Source organism: Salvelinus namaycush, chromosome 19 (genome assembly GCF_016432855.1).
Source record: "Salvelinus namaycush isolate Seneca chromosome 19, SaNama_1.0, whole genome shotgun sequence".
NCBI lineage: Eukaryota > Metazoa > Chordata > Actinopteri > Salmoniformes > Salmonidae > Salvelinus > Salvelinus namaycush.
Window position 1 is genome coordinate 37517914 of NC_052325.1, and position 16579 is coordinate 37534492.

The 16579-nt window shown below is 43.4% G+C and overlaps 1 protein-coding gene across 1 annotated transcript in view; it reads right to left on the reverse strand.

Moving 5' to 3' along the window:
* Positions 1-16579, reverse strand: part of rapgef4a (Rap guanine nucleotide exchange factor 4a) — a 61337-nt gene extending 44758 nt beyond the window's left edge. Inside the window, exons 1-4 of the mRNA XM_039014935.1 lie at positions 16512-16579; positions 13311-13453; positions 13128-13216; positions 10307-10453 (exon numbers count right to left, since the gene is read on the reverse strand). Coding sequence (XP_038870863.1) covers positions 10307-10453; positions 13128-13216; positions 13311-13453; positions 16512-16579 — 447 coding nt within the window. The remainder of the gene's footprint in view (positions 1-10306; positions 10454-13127; positions 13217-13310; positions 13454-16511) is intronic.

The following is a 16579-nucleotide window of genomic DNA, read 5'->3' on the forward strand; positions in this document are numbered from 1 at the left end:
CATATGGTCAGATGAAACCAAAATATAACTTTTTGGTAAAAACTCAACTCGTCGTGTTTGGAGGACAAAGAATGCTGAGTTGCATCCAAAGAACACCATACCTACTGTGAAGCATGGGGGTGGAAACATCATGCTTTGGGGCTGTTTTTCTGCAAAGGGACCAGAACGACTGATCCGTGTAAAGGAAAGAATGAATGGGGCCATGTATCGTGAGATTTTGAGTGAAAACCTCCTTCCATCAGCAAGGGCATTGAAGATGAAACGTGGCTGGGTCTTTGAGCATGACAATGATCCCAAACACACCGCCCGGGCAACGAAGGAGTGGCTTCGTAAGAAGCATTTCAAGGTCCTGGAGTGGCCTAGCCAGTCTCCAGATCTCAACCCCATAGAAAATCTTTGGAGGGAGTTGAAAGTCCGTGTTGCCCAGCAACAGCCCCAAAACATCACTGCTCTAGAGGAGATCTGCATGGAGGAATGGGCCAAAATACCAGCAACAGTGTGTGAAAACCTTGTGAAGACTGACAGAAAACGTTTGACCTCTGTCATTGCCAACAAAGGGTATATAACAAAGTATTGAGATAAACTTTTGTTATTGACCAAATACTTATTTTCCACCATAATTTGCAAATAAATTCATTAAAAATCCTACAATGTGATTTTTTGGATTTCTTTTTCTCATTTTGTCTGTCATAGTTGAAGTGTACCTACGATGAAAATTACAGGCCTCTCTCATCTTTTTAAGTGGGAGAACTTGCACAATTGGTGGCTGACTAAATACTTTTTTGCCCCACTGTATATGTCACTCTCCCATGTTCACTCACCAGTTGATATTGTTCTTGTTTATCGACGTACTTCCTTGTTAGTGTCGTGTTCTTGGTTTTGTTTTATTAAAAAGTTTCACCTGCTTCCAACTCACCGCCCCATCATTACACTGAGGGGTGACCACTGCAAGATTAGAGTAATAGTTTGCTGAAAGTATGGGCCAGCCATACACGGAGAGAGGTATCTGTGGGAATGACCACTCTCTGTAGGGTTTGGAGTGAGACCGAGAGAGAGAGCATGGTCAGAGGCAAGGAGGTGAACAGGTGCTGAGACGTGTTAGCGGAGGAGCTTTGGTAAATGTGGACACCTCATACCCAGCTTCTGAGCCACCCAGTCACGGCTGCTTTGGGAAATCATATAATTATAAATCATATCACTTGTTTTTGGTTTGCCATGCTCTGGAATTCACCCTTTGACCCCCAAAGCCGTGGTTTAGTACACTTTCAATTGGCTTTGGACACAAATGCTCGGGGAGGTTAAAATAATGTGTTGTGGAATGACAGGAAACACAAAGCTCTGTTTTGAAGTTGTTGATTAGATAAGTTTAGGCTCAGAGACTGAAGTTGCTTACATGATAAATTGTGAAGTTAAAACAATAAATAATGGACCATTGTGAAAAATGTATATTCTGTTTTCCTCATGTAATAGCAGTGCATGTATATTCATAAAGCCCCAGCAACATCACTAGGTGCAAAACAATGAAATGCAACCAAAAAAAGCTGAGAAAGGGAGCTGGTTGGTTTCAGTTGGTTGATAGATTTTTAACGTGGCAACTCTCCTCTCTACATCATCCACTGGAGTGTGTGTGAGACTGCATGTGTGTGTTTGTGAAAGAGTGCAATGAACGTGCATGTCTAAATGTGAATTTAGTGATGATGTAATCCATTTATCTCTTATCACTGCATCCGATTGAACAAATCAGCCAACAAAAGCAGAGTTAGGATCTAAAGACTTAAATCCATCCTCAGAAAGACAGCTCAAGGAAATCTTTAGGGATTCGACACTTTATGATGTACAGTGGCAAGAAAAAGTATGTGAACCCTTTGGAAATACCTGGATTTCTGCATAAATTGGTCATAACATTTTATCTTCTCTTCATCTAGGTCACAACAATAGACAAACAGTCTGCTTAAACTAATAACACAAACAATTATACGTTTATGTCTTTATTGAACACAGAGTGTAAACATTCACAGTGCAAGGTTGGAAAAGTATGTGAACCCTTGGATTTAATTACTGGTTGAGCCTCTTTTGGTAGCAATAACCTCAACCAAATGTTTTCTGTAGTTGCACATCAGACCTGCACAATGGTCAGGAGGAATTTTGGACCATTCCTCTTTACAAAACTGTTTCAGTTCAGCAATATTTTTGGGATGTGTGAACTGTGTGAACTGCTCTCTTGAGGTCATGCCACATCTCAATCGGGTTGAGGTCAGGACTCTGACTGGGCCACTCCAGAAGGCATATTTTCTTCTGTTGAAGCCATTGTTGTTGATTTACTTCTGTGTTTTGGGTCATTGTCATGTTGCATCAACCAACTCTTGTTGAGGTTCAATTGGCGGACAGATAGCTTAACATTCCCTTGTAAAAAGTCTTGATAAACTTGAGAATTCATTTTCCAGTCGATGATAGCAAGCTGTCCAGGCCCTGAGGCAGCAAAGCAGCTCCAAACCAAGATGCTACCTCCACCATACTTTACAGTTGGAATGAGGTTTTGATGTTGGTGTGCTGTGCCTTTTTTTCTCCACAAATAGTGTTGTGGGTTCCTTCCAAACAACTTAACTGTAGTTTCATCTGTCCACAGAATATTTTGCCAGAAGCGCTGTGGAACAACCAGGTGCACTTTTGCAAACTTCAGACGTGCAGCAATGTTTTCTTTGGACAGAAGTGGCTTCTTCCGTGGTGTCCTCCCATGGACACCATTATTTTTTGTGTTTTACGTATCGTAGACTCGTCAACAGCGACGTTAGCATGTTCCAGAGATTTCTGTAAGTCTTTAGCTGACACTCTAGGATTCTTCTTAACCTCATTGAGCATTCTGCGCTGTACTCTTGCAGTCATCTTTGCAGGACGGCCACTCCTAGGGAGAGTAGCAACAGTGCTGAACTTTCTCCATTTATAGACAATTTGTCTTACCGTGCGTGGACTGATGAACATCAAGGCTTTTAGAGATACTTTTATAACTCTTTCCAGCTTTATGCAAGTCAACAATTCTTAGGTCTTCTGAGCTCTCTTTTGTTCGAGGCATGGTTCACATCAGGCAATGCTTCTTGTGAATAGCAAACAAAAATGTTGTGAGTGTTTTTTATAGGGCAAGGCAGCTCTAACCAACATCTCCAATCTTGTCTCATTGATTGGACTCCAGGTTAGCTGACTCCTGACTCCAATTAGCTTTTGGAGAAGTCATTAGCCTAGGGGTTCACATACTTTTTCCAACCACACTGTGAATGTTTAAATAATGTATTCAGTATAGACAAGAAAAATACAATAATTTGTGTGTTATTAGTTTAAGCACACTGTGTTTGTCTATTGTTGTGACTAAGATGAAGATCAGATCAAATTTGATGACTAATTTATGCAGAAATCCAGTTAATTCCAAAGGGTTCACATACTTTTTCTCGCCACTGTATCTAAAGACATGGTGCTGTAAACTAAAATTGCTGCACAACTAAAAATGTATTCTCTTCCAGGTTCAAAATCATTGTACTATAGTTTTTAATTATGTAATAACTCTGTGAGAACAGGTAAGGAAATAAACAGGTGTTGTTGTTACAATCATCTCTGTGCTCTTTCCTTGTGTATATCCGCTGTTCTCTGGGAAGGACTGTGGTTGTGCTGGGATCTGCTGGCATTTGGATGTAGTAAGGGTGCACACACAACATGCACACGCAAACACACACACCGGCCCTCAGCCCTCTGTCCCCTTACCTGTGCCCTGAGGGCACGCTGTGTCTCTGCCACTTCCTGTTAATCATGTCTCTCTGTGGACACCACTGACCACTAGGCTACTTCATGGACTGATGTTACAGTGGTCGCCCACCACCCACCCACTGCCATGCCTCCAACAGAACCTCGTCCCGCCTCAAAACCTGCAGGGCTCGCCTGTAATGCACACATGCCAACATGGACATGCCTTTGAACACTGTCTCTCCACTAACCTACAGCACAGATGTACAGTGTGTAATATAACAGAAAATTGGGCGACAAATAAAATCCTGGGTATGAAAATCATTCCTATGTGCATCAAGAACATGGAACAGACAGCGATAGACTGGCTATAAGCTACCGATACAGATTGTGCTGTTGTGCAAGAAAAGAAGAAGAGTGGGGAAAAGTAAAGCACAAATCACAATTGTGTTGTTCCAATCTCGGAGGCCGGCGGAAGCAGGAAAAGTGTATGGGAAATTGATGATCAGGTCATTGGAGCCACAGCCAGTTTTCCTGTGTGTGAAGAGCCCAGCCCATGTCTTCTCTATTAAACAAACAAGCACACGCCTGCCTCTCCCAATAACATAAGCAGACTCTGACATGTGCAGAGCGGGAGCCATGCCTGATACACTCTTAGGAAAAAAAATGCAATCTAGAACCTGTCTCCATAGGAGAACCCTTTGAAAAAACATTTTTGGTTCCAGGTTGTCACGTTCCTGACCTGTTTTCTCTTGTTTTGTATTTATTTAGTATGGTCAGGGCGTGAGTTGGGTGGGTTGTCTATGTGTTGTTTTCTATGTTGGGGTTTTGTGCGTTCGGCCTGGTATGATTCTCAATCAGAGGCAGCTGTCAATCGTTGTCCCTGATTGAGAATCATACTTAGGCAGCCGGGGTTCACGTGTGTGTTTGTGGGTGTTTGTATTTCGTGTCAGTGTTCGTGCCACACGGGACTGCTTTCGGTTTGATTCTCGTTTGTTGTTTTTGTATCTTGAAGTGTTCAGTTTACTTTCATTAAAATAATGAACACTAACCACTCTGCGTTTTGGTCCTCTCCTTCTGTCAGCGAGGACAGCCGTTACACAGGTAGAACCCTTTTTAGTTCCATGTAGAACCTTTTACACAGAGGATTCTACATCGAACTCAAAAGAGTTCTACCTGGAACCAAAATGGGTTCTCCTATTGGGACAGCCGAAGAACCCTTTTGGAACCCATTTTTCTAAGAGTGTAGACGTGACAGTTGATATTGTTGTTGAAGGCGGGGTCAGGGGAATAGAGAACAATGAACATGGCATGTTCCAGAGATATTTCTGTGACTCCGCCACAGTCAATGTCAAGCTGAGTGCGACAGTATATCACACCATAATCACAAACAGTTTGTGTGTAACGAACATCGTAGGGAGAAGGAGAAGACCAAGGTGCAGCGTGGTAAGTATTCATAATACTTTTAATAAATACGAATACTTGAACAAAAAACAACAAAACGACAAACGAACAGTTCTGCAAGGTGCAATACACAAAACAGAAAACAACTACCCACCAACACAGGTGGGAACAGGCTACAACGATTGACAGCTGCCTCTGACTGGGAACCATACCAGGCCAAACACATAGAAATACAACACACAGAACAAAACATAGAATGCCCACCCCAACTCACGCCCTAACCAACCAAAATAGAGACATAAAAAGGATCTCTAAGGTCAGGGCGTGACATTGTGTCCCATTCACTTCAGCAAGCCACAAAACTGGGAGCAAACGTGGAGCAAAGACCATCAGTGAATATACACGTACTGTCTGGACATTTGTTTTTTTCATTATGCTTTGAAGTGAGAAGGCTGAGACTGGATGAAGAATATGTTCTGAACACTTAACATGGCATCCATGAATAAAGAATAATACCCAGTTTATACCCTGTAGGAGTGTTGAGCTGTTCTCAGTCTGCCACCACTCTGTAGGAGTGTTGAGCTGTCCTCAGTCTGCCACCACTCTGTAGGAGTGTTGAGCTGTTCTCAGTCTGCCACCACTCTGAAGGAGTGTTGAGCTGTTCTCAGCCTGCCACCACTCTGTAGGAGTGTTGAGCTGTTCTCAGTCTGCCACCACTCTGTAGGAGTGTTGAGCTGTTCTCAGTCTGCCACCACTCTGTAGGAGTGTTGAGCTGTTCTCAGTCTGCCACCACTCTGAAGGAGTGTTGAGCTGTTCTCAGTCTGCCACCACTCTGTAGGAGTGTTGAGCTGTTCTCAGTCTGCCACCACTCTGTAGGAGTGTTGAGCTGTTCTCAGTCTGCCACCACTCTGAAGGAGTGTTGAGCTGTTCTCAGTCTGCCACCACTCTGTAGGAGTGTTGAGCTGTTCTCAGTCTGCCACCACTCTGTAGGAGTGTTGAGCTGTTCTCAGCCTGCCACCACTCTGTAGGAGTGTTGAGCTGTCCTCAGTCTGCCACCATTCTGAAGGAGTGTTGAGCTGTTCTCAGTCTGCCACCACTCTGAAGGAGTGTTGAGCTGTTCTCAGTCTGCCACCACCCTGTAGGAGTGTTGAGCTGTTCTCAGCCTGCCACCACTCTGAAGGAGTGTTGAGCTGTTCTCAGTCTGCCACCACTCTGTAGGAGTGTTGAGCTGTCCTCAGTCTGCCACCACTCTGTAGGAGTGTTGATCTGTTCTCAGCCTGCCACCATTCTGTAGGAGTGTTGAGCTGTTCTCAGTCTGCCACCACCCTGTAGGAGTGTTGATCTGTTCTCAGCCTGCCACCACTCTGTAGGAGTGTTGAGCTGTTCTCAGTCTGCCACCACCCTGTAGGAGTGTTGAGCTGTCCTCAGTCTGCCACCACTCTGAAGGAGTGTTGAGCTGTCCTCAGTCTGCCACCACTCTGTAGGAGTGTTGAGCTGTTCTCAGTCTGCCACCACTCTGTAGGAGTGTTGAGCTGTTCTCAGTCTGCCACCACTCTGTAGGAGTGTTGAGCTGTTCTCAGTCTGCCACCACTCTGTAGGAGTGTTGAGCTGTTCTCAGTCTGCCACCATTCTGTAGGAGTGTTGAGCTGTTCTCAGTCTGCCACCATTCTGTAGGAGTGTTGAGCTGTTCTCAGCCTGCCACCACTCTGAAGGAGTGTTGAGCTGTTCTCAGTCTGCCACCACTCTGTAGGAGTGTTGAGCTGTTCTCAGTCTGCCACCACTCTGTAGGAGTGTTGAGCTGTTCTCAGTCTGCCACCACTCTGTAGGAGTGTTGAGCTGTTCTCAGCCTGCCACCACTCTGTAGGAGTGTTGAGCTGTTCTCAGTCTGCCACCATTCTGTAGGAGTGTTGAGCTGTTCTCAGCCTGCCACCACTCTGTAGGAGTGTTGAGCTGTTCTCAGTCTGCCACCATTCTGTAGGAGTGTTGAGCTGTTCTCAGTCTGCCACCACCCTGTAGGAGTGTTGAGCTGTCCTCAGTCTGCCACCACTCTGAAGGAGTGTTGAGCTGTTCTCAGCCTGCCACCACTCTGTAGGAGTGTTGAGCTGTTCTCAGTCTGCCACCATTCTGTAGGAGTGTTGAGCTGTTCTCAGTCTGCCACCACCCTGTAGGAGTGTTGAGCTGTTCTCAGTCTGCCACCACTCTGAAGGAGTGTTGAGCTGTTCTCAGTCTGCCACCACTCTGAAGGAGTGTTGAGCTGTTCTCAGTCTGCCACCATTCTGAAGGAGTGTTGAGCTGGTCTCAGTCTGCCACCACTCTGAAGGAGTGTTGAGCCAAAGGCTTTCTGCCCACTTCTCAGATCTGTGTGGGTGGAGGTATGTGCTGTGTGTGTGTGTGTGTGTGTGTGTGTGTGTGTGTGTGTGTGTGTGTGTGTGTGTGTGTGTGTGTGTGTGTGTGTGTGTGTGTGTGTGTGTGTGTGTGTGTGCGCGCTCACGTGTATCAAGGTCTCCCTCGACCTAAAAATCTTCTTCCTCAGGGGATGTACCTGGGGCTCGGACAACTCCGGTCAGCATCACCTCAACGTGACCTCTCTCTCACAGATTGGTCTGTACTCAATCAACTCCCAAAGGAGCTCCTACGGCAACTACTACTCTTTGATTCTTCAGACAAATAATGATATACAACTCATACATGGTTGAATACTACTGTAGTCATGGCCTGAGGGAGATCATTTGCCTTTAATTAGCTTTGCGTTTGACTCAATCAGAAAAAACACAAGGTGAAGTCGCGTTGTCTATGCCGCAGGGAGTTAGGCTGCATTTACAATCAATTACAGCACAATACAAGTGATGTATCGTAAACAGGCAGGGAATAAACATTTGAGAAAATGAAGAATTTCGAAAGACCTGTGCTGCTAGTAACAGGATATCAGGAGCACTTTCTGCATTGCGGCATGTCTGACAGAAATAAATGGGCACCCCTGGACCGTCTCAAACCAAGGCTCCACAGGTGAGCACAAGCATGGCTAAATATTCCTATCGCACGTTGTGTCTAGCACCTTGCTGCTGAGCAAAGAGGAGATTCTCAAAAGAATTGAAAGGGATCAACGAAATCCGGTGATCATGAGCAAAACACTGAGTGACGGCATGCCCAGTATACAACCCAAAGTCACAATCGAGACACACTAACGACATCATTCATTTAAAGCTTGTCGACGGGCAAGTTCACAGGGTTCACTTTTGATAGCAGTTCAGTTACTCAAAGCTTGTGTGACATAGCTAACTCAGCACGTCAAGCAACAACGCCACGATGGAGTGATGTTTCGCAGAACCAAATGGCTGTCATGGGCCTTGCCTAGAGCGGCTGGGGCAAAAGAGATTGCTTTCACTGAGCACTATTGACAGCAATTAAGCGATGGGCTGTGAATTGCTAGTCTCTCCAATGACTTGGCTGTGTTAGTAATGAAATAGGAACAAGTCAATGAAGCACTAAACATTTACTTCATAGCGAGGGAGATGCAGACACTTCTCTAGACACTAATGTATGTTATTGTTGAATCGTTACTGTTGAACCGTTTGAAAATAAGTCGCTGGACATAACTACACGATCATCCAGAGTTCCAAGCTGAAACCCATCAACAAATCCAACTGAAAGCCACAATATAGAAGGCCATTATATCACTCAGTACTCCTCTTATCTCCGCTCTAAAAAGCTAACCACGACCGTGGGCAGAAAGTATTATCTTAAGACAGGACAAGCACATGTTCCATCAATGAAGCATGAGCAAATGTACAGTGATGGTGTTCCTGTCTGGCAGCTAAAAGCCTTTTTTCCCCCGAGAGCGGCTCACCTCAGACCGACCTCTCAGAAGAGCTTATCCTCTGAATAGAGACGTGTAGTATTTCCACGTGGTTGTCCACATCATAGCATACATTCAAACTGTGCTCAGACTCCAGTTCCATTGTGAAGGACCAGTGAGTGACGTAGACTCTATAGCTTTAAAACTAACAACCCCCCTGCCTGCCCTCTGCTCTCAGAGGAAACCAGTTCTCTCACTCAGGAAGCCAGTGTAGTGGCTCCACCAGGACAGACAGGGGCCTTTGGACAGTGTGGCACCTCCTATCCTGACCAACTCGCTCACTCGTGCCTTCCTGTACGGCTGAGGGGGTGGAGGGATAGGGGAGAGAGGAGCTCCTCAGGGCAGCAGGAAGGGACAATTTGGCAAGGGATATAATTTTCTAACCTGCTAATGTCAAGCTCTACTCCTTTAGTCTTAAACCAACATGGGTGACACTGACAAACATACAAACATCAATACTGCTCTTCCAAAACAAATCCCCATGGAATACTTGTGACCTGAGCACAAGGATCCATCTGTCATAGATATGGGGAGAAAAATCTACCCAGCGGTAAACTATTATTCCTACACTAATTATTCAAGGGAAGAATGGCTCTAGATGACCGCTTAAATGATGATGATAACGCCAGCGGTCTGACCACAATTGTAAAACGTTTCATGGAGATCAGTGAGCCCACACACAACAGGAAGTGTACTGATTCTCTATAGCACTGCACTTCCCCCTAGTGGTCAAAATGTCTAAATGATACTGCCTCACATTGGAACTTCAAACAGATGTTTCAAGAAGAGAAATACCATCCCAATTAATATATAAAAAAAGGCTATTCTTGTGGTATATATAACCTGCTTTGCGCTTTCATGTCCTCCTCACGTGATGTAAACACATTGTATTAACACAACTTAAATCCACTGCCTCAGTGACACACCTCAAAGAATGTAAACAGCATTAAATCAACAGGCCTGCACGCTTATTTTGCAGATATCAAAGAAAATCCAAGAACTCCCACAAAGCCTCATTATTTCCAGTGTGGGTATCATCAGTCCACTGATACAGATAGTTACCAGATAGTTACAGGCCACAGGAGGTTGGTGGCACCATAATTGTGGAGGACAGGCTCGTGGTAATGGCTGTAGTGGAATAAGTGGAATGGTACCATGTGTTTGATGCCATTCCATTCGCTCCGTTCCGGCCATTATTATGAGCTGTCCTCCCCTCAGCAGCCTCCTTTGCTACAGCCACTATCTGAGGTGAGTCATACAGGATGGTGTATTGAAAGCTGAATCCACAAAGGTAAGGCGTAATGCTGAGGTGCTTACCTCCCACAGAGACTTGAACTCCCTCTGGTCGATGCGGAGGAGTTCACTGAATTCCCGGGTGACAATGGTGGCGTGCCGTGGGGTGTTATCCAGGATCGACTCCCCAAATGCTGTTCCAATACCCAGAGTGCAGATTGTGACAGCATCCTACAAGAGACACTGAAAATGATCTCTGCTTGGATGGTTCCTCGTCGTTTTCAAAAGAGGAAGAGACAGGGAGGAGGTAGGGGGACTATGCTAATCAAATGTTTTGAATCCCCTTAAACATGGGCCTTGCCTTAAACACGGGCCTTGCCTTAAACATGGTCCTTGCCTTAAACACGGGCCTTGCCTTAAACACGGGCCTTGCCTTAAACACGGGCCTTGCCTTAAACACGGGCCTTGCCTTAAACACGGGCCTTGCCTTAAACATGGGCCTTGCCTTAAACACGGGCCTTGCCTTAAAAATTGGACTCAAAATGCTGGCTTTGGCAGTGATCAGATCACTCCCATAGGTGGGACGCAATCTAGCAGATCTGAACACTTGCATTAGACAGAGGGCTTCTAAAATCACTCCAATCAACAGAGGGCCGCCAGGCAGACTAGAGCACATGGGGCGCTGGTAATTATAGGAAAAGACTCCTGGTGTCCCCAAGGTTACCAATCTCAGAAGACACAAATCACTGTGAAGTAGAGTGCCCTTTCTAGTTGGCTCTTCAGATGAGCTCCAGGGTTAATGTGCATCTTGATCTCCTCATGCACATGTTACAGTGCAGTTCATCCTTTATGACGTGAGAGGAGACCAACTAACTAATAGAATCGAAGGTGTTGAAAAGATTTTCTCCCATGTCAGGCAATTAGGGTTGCAAAATTTAGGGAACTTTCATTAAATTCCCTGGTTTCCCAGAAATCCTGTTTGGAGGATTCCGTATTTCCTGTTTTTTAACTTCTGATTCCGGGAATCCTCCAACCGGGAATTCGGGAAAACCTGAGAATTTATTGAAAGGTGAAGGAATTTTGCAACACTACAGGCAAACCATAAGGAATATTAATTATTTATTTATTGTAGGAAAGTGGACACACCTCTGATATATCTCATTTGGTATTTAATGATTGTATGAATAAATATTAACTGTAACTATAGTACAATTTATTTTGGAACCAAGGAATGGATTGAATACAATACAGGGTAGTGATTTATATTACACAGAAAAGTAATTCACAGTAAGGGAGGTCATTTCAATCTGCCGTTTCATTTTGCAATCTTGTTCATTTGCTATTTTTCATGCCATCTACTGTTTATAGCATCTACTCAATAAAGTATATCGCTTTTCATTAAAGGCAGTGTTTCCCCTATATTAACTTAGAAGCAGCATGCTAGCTGTTCCTGTAGAATTCCAGTCAATGGCTTGCGAAACTACCTTCATCTTCCTTCAAACTGCACTGACTCTGGGTAAGTCAAAATCTCACACTGTCCCTTTAAGATCAGAGTGAAGATCACAACTTATATTTGTAGCAAACAGAGCGACCAGTGGCACGAATGAGAGACACGAGTGCACAGCCACCTATAGTGCTGTGGCGCACATCAGTTATATTTCCGATGGCGTCAACATAATTACAGTTTCATGCATTTTGGAGTAGAATATCTTTTTAAAAAGTGACCAGAAGTGACCTCGTAGTTCTACAAAAAAATCTCCCGGTGCACCCCCTCGGCAAAGAGCAATAGAGCCCCATATTGGAAGTGTCATAATACCCATAAAACATACAGGTCAAACAAGGAAATACGGGCTGTGTTTCGTGTAGGCTTATCCTGGCGTAAAGTTTTGATAAACATGTAAATCTCTCTCAGAAAAGTTGACTTTTATCAATATATTTGGCTCTATTTACTCTCCGATTCGAAAATGCTAATTAGCATCAATGTAGACATCATACAAAACTACAAATCCCTGCAAGCTCCTGCACGTCATCGCTAACTAACCCCTTTGCTAAACGGTATTGTGTCAATTTAAAACTTGCACAAGACAGTTCACAAATAAATGTAGCCAATTTATTTGCAACTACATTTAGCTAACATTAGATAGTTAATCCAAAATCTGTGCCTTTGCCTTGATTCGGCAGTCTCATCCAGAACATCATGACATTTGTAGTTCTTTATGATAGCTACATTAGCAGCCAATTAGCATTTCATTTTGGGAGGGAAATGGGAAAAATGTATGGTGGGAAAACGATTGGAACAATTTCCCTGTTTGACACCTAGGGTGTTATGACTCATACCGTGCTACTCTATCAACACCTCCTCCCAACAGTCTGACGAGGATATCCTCAAAGCTTTAAAGCAGTAATATGTAACTTTTTGGGCGACCCGACCAAATGCACATAAAACTGTGAGCTCTAGATCTGTCATTCTCATTGAAAGAAAGTCTAAGATGCGGTAGATCTGTTCTATGTGCACTATTTCTATGGGTCCCGTTCATAAGTTTTGTTTTTGCGTCTTTTATTTTTGGTTTTGTACACCAGCTTCAAACAGCTGAAAATATAAGATTTGGGGTTATGTAAAATCTATTGTATTTCACAGCGGTTTAGATACAATGATTATCTACGCTACACATGCTTGTTTTGTCAAATAAACAGAAATGAGGTGAACTATTCAAATTTTTTGCAAGGAAATGGCAAAGCGATTTCTGCGTAGTGCATCTTTAATATTATTCCTAACCACCTGTGGTTTCAAGTCTAGAATATAAACAACAAGAACCTAGTTCCAGTCTCCACCATACCCCAATCCAGAAGGTGGCGGTAATGCACCATCTGGTTTGCACTCCCCCATAACCCCCTCCCAATATACCTGATGATTTGCTGTCTCTGACACTTTGACATCAAGTGAGCCAGAGATGACAGCATACCAGCTGGTACCAATATCTCCTTGACGGTATACTGTAAAGGAAAATACATGAGGTGAGAACATATTCTCATATTCTAGAGCCTTGTTTTAACATACAGGTCTTTTGAACATGAAGCCAAAACTTACATGTGATACCCTTCTCTAGACATTCGTAGAATCCACACAGGCATATCTGCTGTAGAAGACTAGGGTGGAACCGCTCAAAGGCCTTCACACATTTCAGCCTGGCCAGGATGATGTCCACATCTTCCCCAGAGCGTTCAGCAGGTCTAGATGGAGAGGACATATCCTATTGGTCAGTCATTCAGCACAACTTTAGAGAATTAGGAAAATAATTGTGTGTGACAATTCTCCCTGGAGAGCACCCGTCAGACATTCAGCTCCATTCATATCCCCTCGATTAGAGCCAAAAACTGATTGAAAATGTTTGCAAAATGGCTGTTTATGTTACGTTTTCAAACTTACTTCTATCGCTTAACATGTCAAACAGTTTTATACAAAAGTTGTTAACGTTGTTTTTTCGAATTTAAACTTTAAAGTTACATAAAATCGACGACTTGTAGCTTACTCACCACAGTGGATTGTTTGTGTACTGATTTGGAGAGCACATGCCGACCCAGACCGCAGAGTTATCCAGAAAGAATGTCAGTGGCATTCAAACCTTTTCAGCGGGGACCCCATTTTTTCTGACATAATTTCTGGGGATCCTATTTTTTTCCCCCAGAATTTCTGAGGACCCTATTTTTTCCCCCCAGAATTTCTTGCGATCCCACTCCAAATTTAACAACCTTAAAATCGGTAAATTTAGATTTTTACATCAACAAATAACCTCATTGTATTTTCAAGAAACCAATAAATACATTTACTCAATAAAATTGTATCTTACAAATGATCTTTCTCAAAAACGTTTGTATATTGTCCCATACAATAATCTGTAGTCTTAATATTTTGTTCCTTAAAATAATTTGTTTACATTTTGGCGACCACACTGCAGTTCCCCCACGACCCCACTAGGGGTTGCGACCCCGACTCTGAATACCACTTTCCAGTGTTAGGGGTTGGGCATTTAACCTGTTCAGGATGCTTATTTCAGGAGAGCTTGGGCTGGAGTGACATGTTGTCCCAGGGCTCTCAGCCTCAGTGGTGTAAAAAATTATTGACTGTCAAAATTATAGGCGCTCTGCCTTAGAAGCCAGTAAATTATGTGTTCTTTTTAAATTCTCTGTCTATTTGTCAGTGTTTGTCAACGTCTTATAAATATTCATGGTTCCAGCTCACCTTCTGCCCCTGTAAATAAATACCACCATTTTTCACCTGATTCTTCGCACCCCCCTCACAAGACCGTGTTGGATCCACTATCTTGCTTTCACATTACTCTGTGGAATTACTTGCCACAGGTAATGTATATATATAAAATACAACATATTTCACTGACCTATAGCCTGGGGGTAAAGTGCGCAAAAAAATATCATTTTTCGGTGAGATAACTTCCCAATATTGATAAAGTGTAACAACATGACTGGATGCAGAAGATACTTCCTAAATGTGAGGGATACAGCTGCATATTCAGCTATTCCTATTTCCTGTCGTTCCCTTCCTACACACCGGCAATATTTTAAGCCCCAAATTGCATCATGTGAGTTAAACATTTTCCTCATGACATTTTATAGCTGCTTGTCTGTACCTTACTAGCCGACTATGGGATCATACATATTTGAGAGACTACCAACTGTCTTGGTAGTTGGTATAGGCCCGTTGATACCTGTTGTGTTTAATGCAAGACAGAGTATAACAATGCACATATGAAATTCTATATTTAGCCATTCACATTGTATTTGCACTTACATTTGGTGGGGAAAGTGACACAACCAACCAAAGTCAAATCAAAAGTCTGTACTGTAAATGTCAAATGTCTACATCATATGGTGAGTCATGTTTGCCGGCAGGTGATAATGAGCCACACCAAAAGCAACTCATTTAAGCTGCACTGCCTAAAGTGCCTAGTACTCGCTAGAGTGACAAAGGGACATGTATTGTGTAAACACATCTGGCAAGCCGTGATGGCCGTGTGGCTAATGCACTTTGAACCTGCTCTCAGAATGGTTGTGTATCTCTCACTCTCTCTCTCTCTCTCATGGAGGTGATGGTGCAGAATGGCGAGACTGTAGAGAAGGAGGTTTTCTGGAGCGTTGAGGCCTCTTTCCTTGCTCTCTCCTGCAGCCTTATCCACAGCTCAGTATTTAGAGCAGAGGGCCCGGAGAACCCCCAAGAATAAACCATGTCAGCCCCGCGCATCATCTCCTCCTTGTGTTACAAGTCATTTTCCAGACAGGTAACGTTGCGTCATGCTACTCTGGGCAAAGCTAGAATGGCACGTTTAAAGCTCTAGACTGGAGCAATCAACAGTGAAACAACCACAACCTCCCACCTGTATCACCTAATAGATGTCTTTGGTGATTCAACACATGCCCTTTCTATTTGAAATGCTGTTCGGAAGCACATATAATCCAAGAAGTGTTCACTTACGATTACAATTCTCACTGGACAATAAGAATCAAATAAGTCAATGTACAGTATTTCTGACCTAAGGTTATATTCTGCATGAAGAGTAGTGCAGTAGAAGTAGGAATAGAGCAACATTGATTTCTAGAAGGATCATTCCTTGGTTTCCAACTCGTGACCATCATGGGGAGTTAATGTATCTGTCAGTCATAAATAGATGATGAACATTCAACACTCAATGACTGATATTTCCATCTAATAATTTGCACAGTGGTACACCCTAGTCACTCAATAGACCGCATGGGGTGCACCCACAGTGGGGGACCATAGCAGTATGTGTTTGTAAATACATCACTGGTTCTTGTCCATCTCCTCGTGACATTTGACGTAAACGATCTCCTAATTAAAGAGCGTAACCTACTATTACTTTCAGAATCGTCAGTTAGTAGTATTATATGTTCATTAGGAATGAAGGCACATCCACGCTCTGAATCAGTTCATATCGTGTTTCGAAATGGTCTGTATCTAGAATATAAACATACGTAGGCTAGAGCAGTGTTTCGTATGGCATATTTATGAAGACATATTATAAAGGCATAAACCTAGCGATATTCACTGTATCAAATTCGCCCGTTAGACAACATATGGTAGCCTAAAAAGAGTGCATTGCGGAGGATAACCTGAGGCAAGTAAACAGGCTACACTGGTCCCATTGGAAGGAAATGCCTAAAACGTAGTAGTCATCCTCATATTCAGACTAATACACAGCGTAGTGTGAAAAGTATGAAGTTGGTTTCAAAATACATTTAAAAAAAATTGAATTACCTTTTATCAAGGCAAATAATCCAATCTGCAGACGCAGAGGAATGGCCAGAGGTGTGCGCTGCTACCAT